This window comes from Vanessa tameamea, chromosome 28, assembly GCF_037043105.1.
Source record: "Vanessa tameamea isolate UH-Manoa-2023 chromosome 28, ilVanTame1 primary haplotype, whole genome shotgun sequence".
Classification (NCBI taxonomy): domain Eukaryota; kingdom Metazoa; phylum Arthropoda; class Insecta; order Lepidoptera; family Nymphalidae; genus Vanessa; species Vanessa tameamea.
In genome coordinates this window covers 2,468,947-2,488,191 of record NC_087336.1, presented here as the reverse complement: position 1 = coordinate 2,488,191, position 19,245 = coordinate 2,468,947, and the positions used below count along the sequence as shown (strand labels likewise).

At 33.1% G+C, this 19,245-nt stretch overlaps 2 protein-coding genes across 3 annotated transcripts in view; one reads left to right on the top strand and one right to left on the bottom strand.

Annotated features, from left to right (window-relative positions):
* Positions 1–11,110, top strand: part of LOC113391851 (uncharacterized) — a 56,772-nt gene extending 45,662 nt beyond the window's left edge. The window contains exons 3-8 of one of the 2 annotated variants that reach the window (XM_026627955.2): positions 3,859–3,970; positions 5,275–5,334; positions 8,192–8,351; positions 9,301–9,394; positions 10,178–10,345; positions 10,835–11,110. In XM_026627955.2, the coding sequence (XP_026483740.2) occupies positions 3,859–3,970; positions 5,275–5,334; positions 8,192–8,351; positions 9,301–9,394; positions 10,178–10,345; positions 10,835–11,067 (827 nt within the window). In that variant the 3' untranslated portion in view covers positions 11,068–11,110. The remainder of the gene's footprint in view (positions 1–3,858; positions 3,971–5,274; positions 5,335–8,191; positions 8,352–9,300; positions 9,395–10,177; positions 10,346–10,834) is intronic. The other variant, XM_026627956.2, reaches the window with a different exon arrangement.
* Positions 11,111–11,837: 727 nt separating this feature from the next.
* LOC113391773 (angiotensin-converting enzyme-like) lies at positions 11,838–18,771 on the bottom strand. Its single transcript, XM_026627842.2, has 9 exons — positions 18,396–18,771; positions 16,910–17,283; positions 16,007–16,195; positions 15,258–15,364; positions 14,902–15,050; positions 14,472–14,580; positions 13,840–14,369; positions 12,827–12,982; positions 11,838–12,064 (listed from the first exon to the last, which is right to left on the bottom strand). Exons 1-9 carry the CDS (start codon positions 18,716–18,718, stop codon positions 11,902–11,904), a joined length of 2,100 nt encoding a protein of 699 aa, XP_026483627.2. The 5' UTR covers positions 18,719–18,771; the 3' UTR covers positions 11,838–11,901.
* Between the last annotated feature and the right edge of the window lie 474 nt (positions 18,772–19,245).

The window sequence follows — 19,245 nt, the reverse complement described above, 5'->3', positions numbered from 1 at the left end:
TCCGCCTACCGATATCATAAAAAATCTACAAGAACAGAAATTATCTTTTAAAAGAATCATAAATTCAAATCATTTGTAAAAAATACATTGCTAAAGAAGCCATATCATTCAATACAAGATTATACAGATGATAAAAAAGCGTGGAGCTAATACTTGTTGACTTCCAGGCAGGATGTATTATATTGTAATTGTATTTAACTAACGTGGCTTTGTATTTTTAAATGTTGAAAAAGCGTAACTGCTGAGTTTCTTACCGGTTATTCTCGGTAGAATCTGCATTCCGAACCGGTGGTAGCTTCACTTAATACAGTCTGTTAAATGACGATTCAAAAGTGCTTGTAAAAGCCTACTTGAATAAAGTATATTTTGATTTTGATTTTTTCGATAGCATTAACAAATTATTTCATCCCCACTATTTTTATGACGACGTCCTCCTAACCAATTTCACGACAGACGTTTCTCAAGAGAATTTAGACAATTACTCAGGATATATATAGTAGATGAGTGTGTATGTACTGAATTAATCAAGTACATTACCTTCCCTCACTCTCATAATCTGATTGGACTATAAATTTGACACAGTCGAAAAGAGTTCAGCAGTGCGATTCCATAGGAATTCACTTTGTGGAATTATCACAACTGACTTACAGTGATACGCCATTTTAATACGAAGGAATATATCGTATACATTTGATAATTGTTTTAGTCAATGTCGCATATGACATTCTGACATGTCACGTCCAGGTTCAGCTATGAGTTTCAAGTTTCTCTAATGTCTTTCTCGAGGGACAGGATAGTACACTGTTAAAATTCAGAATGCCGGCTGCTATTTAATTTTCTCGACAGAAAAACACAATAATTTATTATTTTTGGGTGAAGCTAATTCAGGATCTTTGACCTCTTCAAGTCCTGCCCGACTATTAACACAGCCCAGAAACCACCTTTGTGTACCAAACACCTTTGTATACAACAATAAGTCCAGTGAAATATTTCGATATAAATACCGAAGCAAATCGAATATATTGACCAGACCAGAAAATTGTATTCTGTAATATTGTTCACAACTTACGTACATGTTTGCGATAATTACACAATTCACGCGAATTTTTAACCTCAAACGCGTGAAATTGATTGACTTTCTTTATATTTGTTTCTGTAAAATAATAAACGAAGTTCAAATTTAGGTCGCTTGCTATGTAAACCTAAAGATGATAGAGTAGAGCACGTAAATCTAGGACTGGATTATGAGGGGTGGGGGGGGGCTAATCGGAACAACTGACCCAGGACCCACAATAAAGTTAAGAAAAATTTAAAAGCTATTCGGTTTTCAAAATGAAATGCGCCGGAAGTCACCTCCCCAAATACAATCTTTTTGTAAGACATCACACTATTACCAATAATATGTCAAATTACACTTTTTTAAATAGCTATTTCTATTTACTTTAGTAGTAGTAGACCGTAAACGTTGGGCGTTATAAGAAATTATTATTTACTTGGTGGTAGGGCTTTGCGCAAGCCCGTCTGGGTAGGTACCACCCACTCATCAGATATTCTACCGCCAAACAGCAGTACTCAGTATTGTTGTGTTCCGGTTTGAAGGGTGAGTGAACCAGTGTAACTACAGGCACAAGGGACGTAACATCTTGGTTCCCAAGGTTGGTGGCGCATTGGTGATGTAAGGAATTGTTAATATTTCTTACAACACCATTATCTATGGGCGGTGGTGACCACTTACCATCGGGTGGCCCATTTGGCAAATTAGCCATACCTTATCACCAATGCCCCACCAACCTTGGGAACTAAGATATTATATCTCTTGTACCTGTAGTATGGCATACTCACCCTAGAAACCGGAACACAGAAATATTAACTATTGCTGTTTGACGGTATAACATATAATGAATGATACCTACCTAAACGGGCTTGCACGAACCCCCACTACCAAGTAAAGTAACATATATAGATTGTATATCATTACATAGTATAAAACAAAGTCCCTTAGCACTGTATGATTCAAGAGGAAGGTTTTTATATATAATACATGGACAATATACTAAAGAAACACTGATAATTTTAGAAGTTTCTTATGAGCTGTCTTAAATAAATACATTTTTTGCGATGACATTGCAAACGCTGCCGGAACCCTACGAGATAGATCAAAATAATGTAGTACAGTATTGTACAACTTAAAAAGATCTTCAAAATAGTCAACGATGGCATATGTCTATCTCTTAGGGATAACCCACAATAACCATTTTTAAACCTTTACTTTCTACGAGAAATAATGGCTTATTTTCGAAGCAATTTTAAGCAATACAGCATTGATCCAATTAAATACCTTAAAAACATTGTGCATTTAACATAGATCAATATAGCTTTTTACAGCATGTAATCAAATATATATATATATTTATGAAGATATTACAGATTTAAAACGCAGTGACATAGCGGTTTGTATTGTCTAATTACTGAAAAACTGTAAGCGTTGTAAGACCTTCTGTAGTATATCAGCATTGCACTCGTGCGAAGCCAGGGCGGGTTGCGAGTATAATTATATATGTATAATAAATAGTCCATGACCTAAAGGTTTCCGTACAGTAATACGGTATTAAGTAATAACCAGAATAATACTGATTTCCTTTTAGGCGTTATGCATCGAACGAGTTACTTATGTAATTTTTTTTTGGTGTCATGTTTTCAGTTGAGTTCAATAATTGCAAAGCTCAAGACGCGTTTGTTACGGTATACATTTTTAAATAACCGTTCGAATTTTAAAATTTCGTTTCGTTTTTAATGTATTGGTGCTTACAAAAAGGTTTTTAACAATGAGGATTTAATTTGTTTTCTAACGTAATTTCAACTGATATATATTTACTTATTTTTATATTATTATGTGAAAAGTGTGGTTAATAATCATGAACTTGCAAAATGTTTTATTTTTGTTATTATTTCTAAACACAAGTGTTCCTATAAAGCTGTTTAATATACGATTTCCCAAATTGCTTAAGAAAATAGAAGAGAAAAAACCGCCTTCCGATCAAGGTAATTTCGTACAAAACTAAATCCTTTTTACTAAACGAGTACTTTCTAATGAAATTTCGAGATATCTCATGACAAGATTTTTTTTATTGTTTTGGAAGGTATTGAATTTATCTGTATGAATTATTATTCATACGGAACTCTGTGACGTTTACAGACATATCTTGTTTGTCACAAAGTTAAGTTTTTTTCGCGTCAGATTTGTTTCGCTAATACGTTTCGCAACAAATGATGCATTCGATATGATAATTATCATCCTTTGTTAATTTCATCATCTATCCCATTGGGTCCGCATTAAGCTTTATAAGCAGGATTTGGCTTACTAACGCCTTCTTAGGAATGCTTATTTTGGTGGTTCTGTTACGGTCACCACTATGGGTGTATTAATTCATTATACAATTTATACCATTGATTTTTTTTTTTTTAAATATGAGACAGCTACAGCTGTCAGACATATTTTGTCTGACAGCTGCTGCTCTTTTTGACATTTTTATCATTATTATTTCATTCCACGTCCTAAGAATGAATTTGTTTACTTAAAACTAATCAACATAACGGCAGCAATTGTTTTTAACATTGCGCACTATCGTATGCCTTATTTAAGTTCTTCGCTCATTATCAATCTAATTATCTCATTTGTGGATGCTGTGCTGGTGCATCGTATGGCACAATTGCACAATTACCTAATGTTAAACAACATTTTATCTCCGCCGAGTTCGAATAAAATTCGAATTAAAAAAAACAATTCATTCGCACCCAAAGCGGTTCGAATTTCAAAATTCAAAAAAGGAATTCCAACGTCTTTTTTATTGGTTTCAGGTTGCGGTGTAGCTGTTGGTAAGCAAACAGCTCAAAGGAGAATTGTCGGTGGTGATGACGCAGGATTCGGAACATTCCCCTGGCAAGCCTACATCCGCATCGGATCATCAAGGTTAATGAACTTTGTTATATAAACCCTTTTTACATTCAACTGTTATATATATAATTAAATAATACGTAACTACTTTATTATTATGGAATTTCAAAAGAGACTAACTTTGCCCTAGAAAAATATAAAGATCCGCTTTATAATAATCTTTTGTGTCTATTGTCAAAACGAATTATGCTAGTTACAATGTACTGTTTAGAAATCTTTTTGACAAAATTCATAGCAAAATAGATAAGTGTTGAGCTGTTCTGTAACTACGAACGCGAATCTCAATTCAATTAAATTCTTAGTTTAATGTCTTTTAGTTGTACCGACAGGGTACAAATTATTTCGCCAAAGTCACGTAGGATGGAGAAGACACGACAGATACATCGGATACGCTATTCTGTTTCGGTTTTCATTTCACAAGTGAGATACGAAATTCGTTTTCACAGAATATAACCGCTATAGTTATCCCATTATTATAGTTTGTGTTGATGAGTGTCGAGTTTAGTATAGAATAGTTCTTCCGATCTACATTCGTGCAGGTCTACGATAGACCCGATCGAAATGTATTGATAAATATAGATAAAAAATAATTATTTTTTTATTAAGAATAGACAAGTTCTAGTCTATTCTTTGGGACAAACTCTTAGCTTGTAAAATGGTTATCAATTCTTCGGTCGTTTCGTGTTGACCACGTGATTTGTATTACCCAAACATTTTCCAAGTTTTTTATAGCGTTTACGATTATAGTTAGTGTATATGGCTAAGCCTTAAATCTATAATAGATAATAAATTTATCTATATCTTTTAATTAATTATAATTTAAAAATACATCTGTTATTATGGTTTTGTCATTTAGATAAAAAAAAAATCCTCGTTACGATATACTTCTAACGATTGTAAAACTTAAATATTTTATACATTGTAAATTATTGTAATATAAAACTTAATATTACTAAAATGAACACTAATTTATCATTAAATAGTAACATACTTTTATTTTATTTTACATATATATTTTTATTAATAGAACAGAGATTTTAATTCAATTAAATTATTAATATTAATATTGCTATTTTAACTCAGCTAATCATTGTAATTTATTCCTTGCGTTCTGTATTTAAAAAAATATATATATTCCATTTTTAAATTTACGACATCAATTTATATTTTTTATTAGTGGCAATGAATATACGAATACAGAATGTAAGTGTCGATTTTGTTTTCTACCAAAATTGTAGTTTTACCGGTTATATTGGTTAATATTTTGGTAGAAAATTTTATATTAACATAGTGTTAATAAACTAATTCTAATATTACAGATGCAACATGCTTATGTCAATATTCGAGCTTATCGGTTGGAAGCAGTGTTGGATAGAGAGGTAAATGTGCGAAAGAGACGGCACGAAGTAGATAGTATAGGTCTCTTATTAGAAAGAAATTGGTTTAATTGTATGAAATGTAGGTAGAAAATATACTGTTTCTTGTGGCTTTTGTATCTGTATCATATAATTTTTTCCCTCTCTATCTGTAGTATTTTTTTAAAATAAAGACTAAGGTACTATTTTTTAAGCCTTGTATACATAAACTTTATTAAATATATAATCAATTAAACAACAATTTATATTGTATATTAGTAGTGTACAGATTGTGTAGAATTTTATGCATGTAGCCTTTTAGAAATCTGTCGTATAAACTCATAATCTAAAACTTAATTTACGATTATTCAAAAGTATCAGTCACAATGTTATTTATTTTATTCGAATTTTAAAGGCAATTTTTTTTAAAAATATTTTATCACAATTCCTAATGGCCTTTGTTTAAAGTATACTTGTGGTTGGGACAAATGTTTTAGTGTGGGCTGAGAATTCAGCCGCACGTATTTGGGGAAACAAAGTGTCGTATATAATAGAGGTCTGGTCTGTGATCACAACAATACCACGCGCCGAGCAATAATCCGAAATGCCCAATTGACGCGGAAATATGTCAAACAGTTCGTAATATATTGACATCTGTAAGAGTAGGATAAATAACGTATTTTGTTTAAGTGCGACAAGGATGCAACATACAAGAGTGCTTGGCACATGTCAAAACGCTTTTGAATGGATGAAACAGTTTAGCTTATGGTATACTTTTAATATAATCCTACCTTTCACTCAGGTAAGCAAGCCGTGACTGATACCTTTAGAATATTCGAAACGACGTAGCAAATATTACAAAGGGTTATTATATTATTATGAGATGTATTAACTCGATCAATCCGTACCTTTCTATGGCTTCGCTCAATCAGTAAACTTTCGCACATTCCTCTTCTAAAACATATGCTTATTGTAATTGTATATAAATGTATGTTTACTTGCATGATAATTGTAAAGAAACAGGTAAGTTTCATTTGAATAAGGTAATTTTAATCTATAAAAATGACAAAGGTAAGTTTAAGGTAAAGGGTAAAATATATCTATAATTTTATAAATTATTCTTTCAAATCCTTATCAGTTATTAAATTGTTATATTACATATATATTTCTATCTATAAAACACTCTGTAAACAAACTCATACTCTGTTAGAAAATGATGAAATAAACTTAAACATGATGATTGAAACGTAAATAGTTTACATGAATTCCTAATAACATTAATTGATCGTTAATTTGAACGTAGTCATATAAAAGCGTAATATTCAAGAACAGGAACAATGTCTATTCAGTTTTGATTGCGAAAATCGCTTCATAATTCACTAACAGCGATCGTCGTGGTTGGATGAACGTGACGGAAATCATTGCAATGACCCACTGATATTTTAACGGATGTTGACGAATCGTGCCAACTATTTACAGAATTATTAATTATTACATAAATACATAATCAGCCTGTAAATTTCCCACTGCTGGGCTAAGGCCTCCTCTCCCGTTGAGGAGAAGGTATGGAGCATATTCCACCACGCTGCTCCAATGCGGGTTGGTGGAATACACATGTGGCAGAATTTCGTTGAAATTAGACACATGCACGTTTCCTCACGATGTTTTCCTTCACCGCCGAGCACGAGATGAATTATAAACAAATTAAGCACATGTAAATTCAGTGGTGCCTGCCTGGGTTTGAACCCGAAATCATCGGTTAAGATGCACGCGTTCTAACCACTGTTTTATAAAATATAACAATTTTATTTGGTTATAAATGTAGCTGTTCGAGAATTGTTCTTATGTATTACATAATTAATGTATGTAATTTAATTCTATTAAAAAACCAAGTAATGAGAGTCTAATGTATTCTTCCTATAGAATATATTTGTTTTGTTATATTTTTTTTATGGCATTTGTTGGCGGACGAGCATATGGGCCACCTGATGGTAAGCGGTCACCACCGCCCATAGACAAAGGTGCTGTAAGAAATATTAGCCATTCCTTACATCACCAATGCGCCACCAACCTTGGGAACTAAGACGTTATGTCCCTTGTGCCTGTGATTACACTGGCTCACTCACCCTTCTAACCGGAACACACACAGAGTACTGTTATTTGGCGGTAGAATATCTGATGAGTGGGTGGTACCTACCCAGACGAGCTTGCACAAAGTCCTACCATCGAGTATTTTCGATATTTAATATAATTCAATATTGTAATTTTATAACATCAAATTAAATTAGTATGCCAGTCTTAGCAACGTATAACGTAATAGTCGAAGATATGACCCATATTAATTAAATATGAAATAACTTAAAAAACATACTATGTAAAATATCTATATATCAGCCGTTTATCTAAAAACGCGACATAAGTTTTTTGTTTTCTATGACTACTTTATTTCACATGACACATGAAGGTTCTAAGATTAAAAAATATATATTAACATCGCATTCTCTGATAGTCGTAAATGTACAGAGTATTGTGACGTCAGAGAATATCCGAGTAATTTAAAAAATAACTACGTATAAAAACCGTTGTCGCTGTCTATGTTGTAATTACACTATTCGTGCGTTTGCAAAATCACTTATTATAGCAAAACTATGCAATTATAACACGCATGTGGGGAACAATTGTCTGTTTAGAATTATTGTATGAATTTCTTTTGTACGCGTAGATATGTTATGTATTTAAAATGTAAAAAACGCACACACACACACATCCTTTACATTTCATTCTAATTATGTTTATGTAATTAGATTTTACCTATTTCTTCATTTAGAAAGATATATTTTATCAAAATTATTACAACAGAAAACTCTTGTCTATCTTACAGATGCGGTGGCTCCCTAATATCAAGGCGGCACGTGGTCACGGCGGGTCATTGCGTTGCGCGCGCGCAGCCTCGTCACGTGCGCGTCACGCTCGGCGACTACGTTATCAATTCAGCCGCTGAGCCTCTTCCAGCTTACACATTCGGAGTGCGATCTATTAAGGTACGATATAGTTTTCGGAAATTTAAGTTAGATTTGTCTCCTACTACTTCTAACAATAGAGAACCGTGATGGCACAGTGGTTACAAGACGAGAATCTTTACCGGTGATTCTTAGTTAAAACGCGTAGCAGGCACCATTGAATTCAAGTGCTAAATTTGTATTTATAATTCATTTCGTTCTCAACGGTGAAGGAAAACAACTAAGAAACTGCAAATGATGTACGAGAATCTGCCAGATGTATCCACCAATTCGCATTGGAGCCGTGGTGGAGCAAGCTCCAAACCATCTCCTCAAAAAAGGGGAAACATTGCTCCGCAGTGGGACGTTAACAGGCTGATACGTTTTTAAACAATAAATTCTTACTAATATCATAAAATATAGGAAAGTAAGTTTTCACGTCTTAACTATCAAACCGATCATCATGAAATTTTCCTTACGTTGTCAGAGGTACAGAAAATGAATTGAGTGCCTAACACGACCGATTACCTTCCACACGCGGTCAGAAACTAATATTTAATAACTAGAAGTCATTTATTCCACGTGACACTCATCAGAGGACTGCCATCTGTTATCACGAAGAATGCGTTTGCTTTCCTGAATTTTATTATTTGTTAAAATCATTCATACTTTATGGTAGGACTTTATTCAAGCCCGGCTGAGTCTGTACCACCATCTCATCAGGTATTCTGCCACCAAACAGTAATACTTAGCATTATTATGTTTCGACTTGAAGGGTGATTGAGCCAGTGTAACAACAGGCACAAGGGACATAATATCTCAGCTTCCAAAATTGGTGGTGCATTGGCGATGTAAGGAATGTTTAATATTTCTTACAGCACCAATGTCTATGGGTGGTGTTGAACATTTAATATTTGTTCGCCTCCCTCGTCTGGCAACACTAGTCGTAACTCGAACATAAATATAAAACAATCAATACTATCTATTCCAGGTCCACCCACTGTTTAAATTTACACCACAAGCGGACAGATTCGATGTAGCCGTACTCACTCTTGACAGAAACGTTCATTACATGCCTCATATTGGTAAGTATACTCTTGGGAATAAAATCATTTATAAAAAGAAGTTACATTGTCTAAATCTTGATTAGTATCTGTCATATTTGACAGTACGTAGGTTACTAAAGCAGGGTCTATACTGAACAGTGTTGCTATATCGTATTCATTGCATACAAAATGTGTACAATTTAACTATGTTCTGTATCCAGTGTGTATAATAGATATTATTATATTATTGTATAATTGTATACAAAAAGGCATGATATACAAAACTAAACAAATACCAAATGTTTACAAAGTAGCTAAAAAAACATTCGTAATGTACTGTGTTAGTATATTGACTTGAACCAAGAAAGAAATATAGGAAAATAGGTCGCCTTTATGGCAACACTGATTAACTGTTACATTGTGGGATAGGGTATTGATTCTGTATAATTTTAATGATCATGATGATGAATATGATGTATAAAATATAGTAAAAATCAGTACAAGTAATTAGTTGAATGACAAAACAATAACTTTTTAGTGATATTATGAATTGTATTTTAATACCATAAGGGAACAAGAAGGTGTGTAGTATCAGTTGATACTGACTTTATAATATTTTCTCTTAGATTATTTATATATCTAGATAGTCACACTATAAAACAACTAAAACAAACTACTAATTACTACGCTTGACACTTGTGAAAGAAGATATAATTACCTTTGCCTAGAAATTAATTAAAGCCAATCAAATCTAAATCTAATTTTAAATTTGGAAAACGAAGACTAATTTTTTTAATAATATCAAAACCTATATTATTTCAGCTCCAATTTGCCTCCCAGAGCGTGGGTCAGACTTCCTAGGACAGTATGGCTGGGCGGCTGGGTGGGGTGCCCTCAGCCCCGGCTCGAGGCTGCGCCCCCGCACCTTACAGGCCGTGGACGTGCCCGTGCTAGATAATAGAGTATGTGAGAGGTGGCATCGAGCAAATGGTAGGGGCCTCTTTAATTACTTATCTATAAGTCCCAAGTAAGTTTTCAGCATTCTCTCGTGCTCGGCAGTGAAAAAAAACTTCGTGAAGACATTTGCATGTGGACATTTTATCACACCTGCATCCATTAAGCCATATCGGATCACCTTGATGATAACCTTGAAACCTTTTCCTCGAGAAGCTTTGCTCGCGTTCCATCATAGGAACTATTGAACAATAATTGTAAATAACAGAGTTGTAAATCTGTTTATCTGAACTATGCGAATTTCTTGCCGTTTCTTCTTGCTAGAGACCGCTCTCCGAAACAGTAGTAGAGTTTAAATATTCACGATTCTAAATTGCTTTACTGTAAAATTTCCTTGAATAAAATACATTTGATTTGATTTAAATGGCCTGGCACTAGCACTTTACATCAACCGCATACACAATTTTCTGTAGAAGTAGAAGTAACTAAATTCATAGATTCATGTGTGTTTTCTCTTTATTTCAGGTATAAATGTAGTTATATACCCGGAGATGCTCTGCGCAGGGTACCGTGGCGGGGGTAAGGACAGCTGTCAAGGTGACAGCGGAGGCCCGCTCATGTTGGAGCGCGCTGGTAGGTGGTACCTCATCGGCGTTGTATCCGCTGGGTACTCTTGTGCTAGTCGAGGCCAGCCCGGCATCTACCACAGAGTAGCCCACACAGTCGACTGGATATCACACGCTACTACGCTCGCGTAGCGAAAGAACTTAAAATTTAGTAGGAATTTATGGTTTCTACCGTGGCAAGTGGTTACAACATCGAATTGTCTGTTACATTGGAATTATTTATTGTGACATTGGCAATTTTTATATTCCTTTTATAAAGGTATATTGAATCAATGGTAGGATTTTTTTTTAAATGACAACTTTACGATGTTACAAATCAAATGTGTTACCCTTGAAATTTAAATTATTGATCATGTCAAATAAAATACTTAGAGAATGTTTCTGTCTGTATCAACGTAAATATGTGATAGCAAAAGTTTACGGAAAAAAAAAATATAATAAACAGCAATAGAAAATACTCGCGTTATTTCGCAATAATAATATTATTTAAGCGTTTTGTAAATAAATTATTAATTGTAAATAGATTTTAACAAGCGAACATGTTAAAAGGCCGTCTTAGTTAATATCCAGTTAACCATAATATTATTGTAAATATATTGAAATTGTCAATAAATTAATTTTAACGCTTTAATAAATTATTACACCGACTAATTAATTTAAAAATATTTTTTTATGTTTAAGACTTTTTTCCATGTTTCGTAATTAGTTTTAAAACGTCAATGCACTATTTAATGACATTAAGTTAATTGAATATATTTATTGTTAATTTAAAAACTGTTTTTTTTTTTTTAATATTATTTATAACCTAAAATTAATGTCGCATATTACAAGAACTCCTACTATACTTAAACAAATTTCTCAGCCATTATAATTTTTTGCAAAATTAAAAAAAAAAACGAATGTCAAAGTTTCAGCCTTATTTAATAATTGAATACAATTAAATAGATTCACTTCGATAAATTTTCGTTACCAGCCAATAGGAATCCTGTATTTTTCAACCAATCGCATCAATATTACGTACAAGGGGCGGTAGTGACGTTTCAATGCGTTTGCAGAAATGTCAACTTCTCCGATCGTTTCTCGTAATATTTGGCGCCAATGCTGCGAGTGACCACGTGACATCAAGTCTCTGTACAAAGAATTTGTTAGGTAGGTCTTAGTTGGTCCTTGAAAACGTCATTTTTTATTTTTTTATTTATTGTTTTTGTTTTTTCAATTCACTGTATGAACTTCTGTACTAGGTTATAAAGTAATCTATATTAGTTTAGCAGTCCCGTTCCCCCTTTTATATGATACAAAAAGATATGTACAATATTATTTTCTGTATGGCTTTTCACAACAATATTAAATTTATCGATAGCAATGTTAATAAGTATATGTCCATGTGTGCGGATGTGTATGTGTGTGTGGATATGCGTGTGAGCGTGAGTTTAAGTGTGTGAGACAGAGAACGAGAGTTAATCCTTCTGTTTCATTATAAGTTTTGTTTAGAAGACGTACTGTTTTTTTTCAGTTATAATTTTTTAGATAATATTGTACATTTTGTCACCGTTTCATTATTACTTATATTTTATTGTTAATATAAGAATACCAGAATATTTATCAAAGTGTATAACTATAAAATTTACAAAAAAAAGTCGAACCTAGAAGTATCAGTCTAAAGGTTTAAACTAAGGAGTGGAATGAAACGAACGTCTCAAAACTGTTTCAAATTGTAAACCAAAATTGATAGTAAAAAATAACTCGCTGAGTTTCTTTCGCCGGTTCTTCTCAGGTCTGAGACGTTTCTTTCCGAACTCTTCTCCAGTTAATTTAGTGTATCCGATAAAAACATATCGATATTGTCATTACTTTTTAATGACAAACGTTAAAAGAATTTCAATTTACTTACTTCAATATCCTTCCAGCAGCTTTAGATCCGTATATATCACATCTATTAAGATATATTGTGGGGGGTAAAGGCTCTTTAACATTGCGATGACCAAACACGGCCGCTTTACAAAGAGCTTCGAAGAGTTGATGTTGCAGGAAACTGCTTAGGAAATACCTTAAACATTAAACGAATGAAATGTATCAACAACATAACAATATTTGATAATAATGGAAAAAACAGAAAAACGTTAGATTGGGTTAGAATTGTTTATTTTTTATCGTAAATAGGTTAGCAGACTTGCAAATAATGGTAAGTTACCGCAAAAAAATTGAACTTTCTACCAGCACACGTGTTCCCCTCCTCTTATAACCAGGGTACCTTCAAACGTCTTGCGGGAGACAACATGGCGAGTGCGACTAGTAAAGTCTCCCTGACTATATTGACCTTTATCTCGATAGTATAATAAAGTCGCCATCAATACCCATAGCAGGCCATAAATCGCCAATATAATACAAACCTTTGGAACTAATTATGTTATGTCCCTTGTGACTGTAGTTATTCTCAACACTCTTCAAACTGGATCATAACACTATTAAGTTTGCTGTTTGGTAGTTCAATTTGTAATGAGCGACGTTACACAAAACCTTACCAGTAATCCTTTTGCCAGTCTGAATACCTATATTAATATAGATATATTTATAGAAGATTTGGTGGTAAGGCTTTGCGCAAGCCCGTCTGGGTAGGTACCACCCACTCATCAGATATTCTACCGCCAAACTGCAGTACTCTGTATTGTTGTGTTCTGGCTTGATAGGTGAGTGAGCTAGTGTAACTACAGGCACAAGGGACATAACATCTTAGTTCCCAAGGTTGATGGCACATTGACGATGTAAGGAATGGTTAAAATTTTATAACAGCGCCATTGTCTATGGGCGATGATGACCAATTACCATCAGGTGGACCATATGCTCGTCCACCAAAGTAAACCATAAAAAAAACTACTAAAAAAACTACTTGCTCTATCCTCTTACCGTATATATGGTGTATTGTCTGGTACGTGAAATTTAGCTCCAATATCGAAATACTCCTCATTCCTAACCCCACTTGGTGCTATACCTTGTATATCTTGAGCCAATGCCCAGAATTCATCATTCAAAGAATCCTTGTCAATACTGCCTTCAAAATATTTCCATCTGTACTCGTCCATGAGAAGCGAAAATGGTATTTGTGGTAATTTATTTAAAGCTTGTTTCAGAACGAGGATATCGTCCGTAGTTACTTGATGAGATTCGTCGTTTTGTTTATGTTTTATATGAGAGTAAATTATATTCTTCTTCGAATTGATTGCAGTTTCTTGTCCATCTTCATAGTCGAACTCATCTATCATTTTTCTATGTGAAGCTAATTTTCCCTTCGTTAAGTAATTTTCGTCTGCGTACGGGTCTCTTATGTTATAAAGTTCGGAATCGTTTAAGAGACGAATTCTGTGTAAGTGTTGGGGTGTCATAACAGCGTACATTAATGTATCACCGATCGTTTCGTGTAGCGCTGAATTCGCTTGCTGGAAGTGTAAGTGAAGCAAGATTTTCAAAATTTTTGATGTGAATATGTTTGTATACATATTAACTCTACATCGAAGTTTCTTTATAATCGAAAATCTTACCCTAAATAGTCCGGGCTGATTTTTATATGCCATGTAGTACTGTATGTGACCCATTTCGTGATGTATAACGTAGAAATCTTCAAACGATACACGAGAACAGTAAAGAAGCCTAAAATATTAATTACAAAACTCTTAAATACAGAAATATTTTAGTGTTAATTTTATCATCACAGAATTGATAATGATCTCAAGGTTCTTGTGAAACATTTCAGCAAAACAAGTCACTGTCATGCTGAAAATATTATAGATTATGTCTTCGTAAACACATAGTTCGATGTCTTGGCAATCCAATCCAAAGAAAACACGACTCAAGAGTTTAGGCGTTCCTTTATAAGACAGGATTATAAATACTGTCAACTGAAATTTCTCATGTTTTTGACAAACAATTTAATTTATTCGTAATACTTATTCCGAATCAAGCAAGTCCTACCTAAAGTCGTCATTTTTAAACATGTCTGCCGCAGTGCCGTGACACCGCGCCAAGCTGTGATTGTCTCTCGAAAATACAGACTTCTGCCAAAATGTATCAGTCATTGGAGGAAGGCCTATCGATATATAAAAGTCTTCAGCGCGTTTAACCTAAAACAATAAAATAGTAATTATAAAGGCTTAATTTTAATTATATAATTTCAATAAATAATTACTTTGCTACGAAAATAAAAATGATGATTCAATTATTATTCTTCGGAATAGAAAATTAACCTCCAGCTTCTGAAACACTGATAGATAACAAATTATATGATAATGTTTTATTATAATACAATTTGTTTGTATTTGGAAACTTACCATGTCCTTCACAGTCCAGTTTAAACTTTTCATCCTCTCATCTAAATTGATATCGTTCGGTAGAATCATATCCAAGATCGGTTCCCAATTTTGCGACCATAAATTCCCTAAAAAGAATTAAACTCTGCCTTTATATATTATAAGCACAAATTTATTAAAGTTATCTGTTACGATTGGGGATCAAAAACACCATTTGTACTAAATCTGAAACTGATTGATATCAATGCGGAACAGCAAATTGTTACGTAAATTCTTCTTTTCGAATTACAAATGGCTCCGGATAAGATGATGACCAGATAAGTAGATCTGTATAATTAATTAAGTTTTGGAACATTGTATCCCACAAAAAAAACAAAAGTTTACATCCTATTATTCACTAGAATAGATATAATATTTATCTAAAAATAATGTATAGCTCGTCTTCTAATATTGTCTCTAGTTTGTTTTTACTGACTCATATTTGTCAATTAAAGATTCAATTTGGTTTTAACCTACAATTATAATGTAATTTTTGGAGTAGTAATGCAAAATTACTTCTATTATAAGTATAACATTAACACAACTTAATGTATCCACTGGCAGGGCTGGTTCATTTTTTGGCCAGAAGATCGTAATTGCGATTCAACGGTGTGTTGCTAGTATTCTTGCCACAATTCCACGTGGTCGTGATTTGTGCAGTAAATGTTTTTTTTACATAAAATATGATTGTCTCATTGAAAATGATACGCCCTAACACTTGTAAGCTGTACCTAGTAAATGCGCGGGAATCGGTCCTTTTTCTGGTACAATATCCCCATACTCCCGTCTCAGATAAAATCTCACAACGCCATGAAGTAGAGCGTACAGTGGCTTAATGTTTTTGTACAACTTGTAACTAATCTCTCGTAAGTTGGGTATCTCCAATTCATCTCGCCATGACGCTCCAATATCAGTATAACCTGCGTTCATAAATGTCGTATTAGAATTTACAGAATACATTTTATTATTGTTAAATTTGTAGCTCGACTAACAAACTATCCGTACCACTGGTGTTTCTTTTCTTTGGTTTGCTTTTTGTTTTCTATGCATGCATATTTTTATTGCCAGACAGCATCACAATTTGAGTTTGATGATTATTATTTTTTTTAATATCAATTTATTTTTAATATTATCGAGTAAATTTAGCGCGTTGCTAAGCTGAATGGTTAGCATCCAAGATGTTTATGTTTTGGGTTTCATATCCATAGTAAAATATTTTAAAACACCAGAATCATGAATCAGAACCATCGTTCTCTCATTCTCATAAACTAAAAAAAATAGTTAACTCGATTTGTTTATTTGAGTGTAGTACATTTTAGTAAAAAAAATAGTTTTTTTTTATTCCATTATACCTATATCAAATATAAACGAAGAAAGAAACAGATAATATAAAACTTTTCTGCTAATCCTATGCCTTAACTAAAGCATGAAGGTAAATCACTCAAATCCGATTCTAAGTGGAAGATTTGTATTTTTCCTTAGCTAAAAAACTGAATCTAAATAAGAGCACGTTCGAATTGCCGAAACTAAGAATAAATATCATTATACCTAAAAGTATCAATTAATATTCCCTTTAACAAATTAAAACTTAATTCCAAATTCAAATTATAATTGAATATAGTTTAACTTCATACCATTTCTCCTTGCAGCTTTATTTTCTACATAAATCAATTTCTCATAGGGCTCCTTCATTAATTTCATCTTTTCCCTCCAAGCTAACCACGCCCATTCTAATATTTCTGGTTCTCTAGAATGTTCCATAACTTTCTCGAAATCTTCTTCTCCTTTTAAACATATTCCATCTTTTTTTAAATCACTCGCAGCTATTTTAGCGGCAAAAGGAACTGCTTTGTCATCCAATTTCAAATATTTTATATATAAAATATATTTACTGATGGCATTTTCGAAAATTGTAACATTTGTGTTATTGTTTCCTATACTATGCAGTAAACACACTTCTACATTAGAATAAATAGATTGTAATTTTTCGTATATTTTACTTATTTCTCTGTAATAGATAATTTTATATATTAAATTAATTATTCAAAAAAAATGTTTAAAAAAAAAAATAGTATTATCGAAAAAAAGTAATATCTGTAAATTGCAAAAATACAGAGGATAGTGTACAATGCAAAGTTAAAATCAACTTTATATTTAATTAAGTTGAAATTAAATTCAATAGAATTTGAATTTTAGTTTTATTTGTTAGTAAGGTTTTGTGCAAGCAAATCTGAGTTGGTACACTCATTAGATATTCCACCGCCAAACAACAATACTGTTGTGTTTCGGTTTGAAAGGTAAATAAGTCAGTGTAACCACAGGCACAAGGAACATATCATCCAAGGGTTCTGGCAGATTAATGCTGTAATGGATGGTTTATAGTACTAACGTTTATGGGAAGTGGTGACCACTTACCATCCGGTGGCATACTTACCATTCTACCTACATATTCAAAATAAATAGAACATACCTACTGCTTAGTCGATCGAAACATTTGTCTAAGACCATTAATTTTATTATGTCACGGGAAATTTTATTGTAAATTTTCCCCATAAAAAATGCATTTACTCGACGACGACGCTCAGTGAGAGAACAATTAAAACGAAGTACCAGGCATGGTGCTTAGAGGTTAATAGCCTGAGAAACAACTAAATATAGTTATGATAATAATTCACAAAGACTACATTAAAACAAAATTCTTTAACTCGCCTAACAGGTTCAGTTAGGATACTTGCTACTGAAAAAAATATCGATAAAGAAAAATTTTGCCCTACCCTAGTGTTCGTTTAGATTGAGCTAACGAGGCAGCCACGTGAAAATTATACCGATCCCTATTAGTATTTATTTGTACACCCATAGGTACCATCATATTCCACCGCCAAACAGTAATACACAGTATTTGTGTTCCTGTTTGAAGAGTGAGCCGCTGAAGTGTAACTAAAGGCACAAGGAACATAACATCTAGGTTCCCACGGTTGATAATGTTAATTTTGGCGGCATTATCTATGGGCGGTGGTGACCACTTACCATCAGAGACGAATTTGCCAGTCTGCCTATTTTAAATAAAATACTTTTTTTTTACATAATACTAAATTAAATACTTCAAACATCACAACTCACCTAGCTTCCTTGTAAATAAATTTCGGTCCTCTACATAAAAGGTATGCCTGCCTTTCTTGAGTTAAATTCAAGGCATGACTTTCGTGAAAATTCTCTAATTCTTTACATGCTCTGTGTTGCCAGGAGAGCAGCCTTTCTTGGTAGACAGCTGCTTTGCTTGACAATGCTGGATTGCCAGGGTTAAGTGCCGATTGCCAAGCAATATCAGCACCAATAGCATTGAATTTGACGGTTGCTTCATTGATTTCTTTAAATAATTCTTCGACATTGTTTTCGCATGAATATGTATTGAAGAACAGTATTAGAATCAATAAGACGGCCATTCTTGTAATTACTCAAGCGAGAACATCGCTTTTGTCTGATTTAATCTTCTGAAAAAGTGAAAAGTGACGATCGCAAACAAACGAAACAAAAAATCCACATATTTTCAAATCATAACGTGGTAGATACTGTGTCTACGTATTAGATACGTAATAAATAACAAAAAAAGGTTTTAACTTCACGTAATATTAGTGTCTATGGGTGAGTGGTGACCACTTTCCAATACCATTATTTACCAACCCAAACATTAAAAGCTTTATGTAATAACCTGCCTGTTGCACCTCATGCAACTTTTTGTTTCAATATTGTAATTTTTAGTTTTAAGTTTGGGTGCAATAAAGTATAAATAAATAAATAAGCTGCAAGCATCTCCTTCAAAGGAGAAGAGGGCTTAGTACAGTTTTTGCATATTTAAAGGATATAACACATGATTACCCAACACCCCCCCCCCCCCTCCTCACGAGAAAAGATAAAGCGTTTTTTAAATTAATTTAAATTTTAGTAAATGTTACTTATGTTACTACAATAT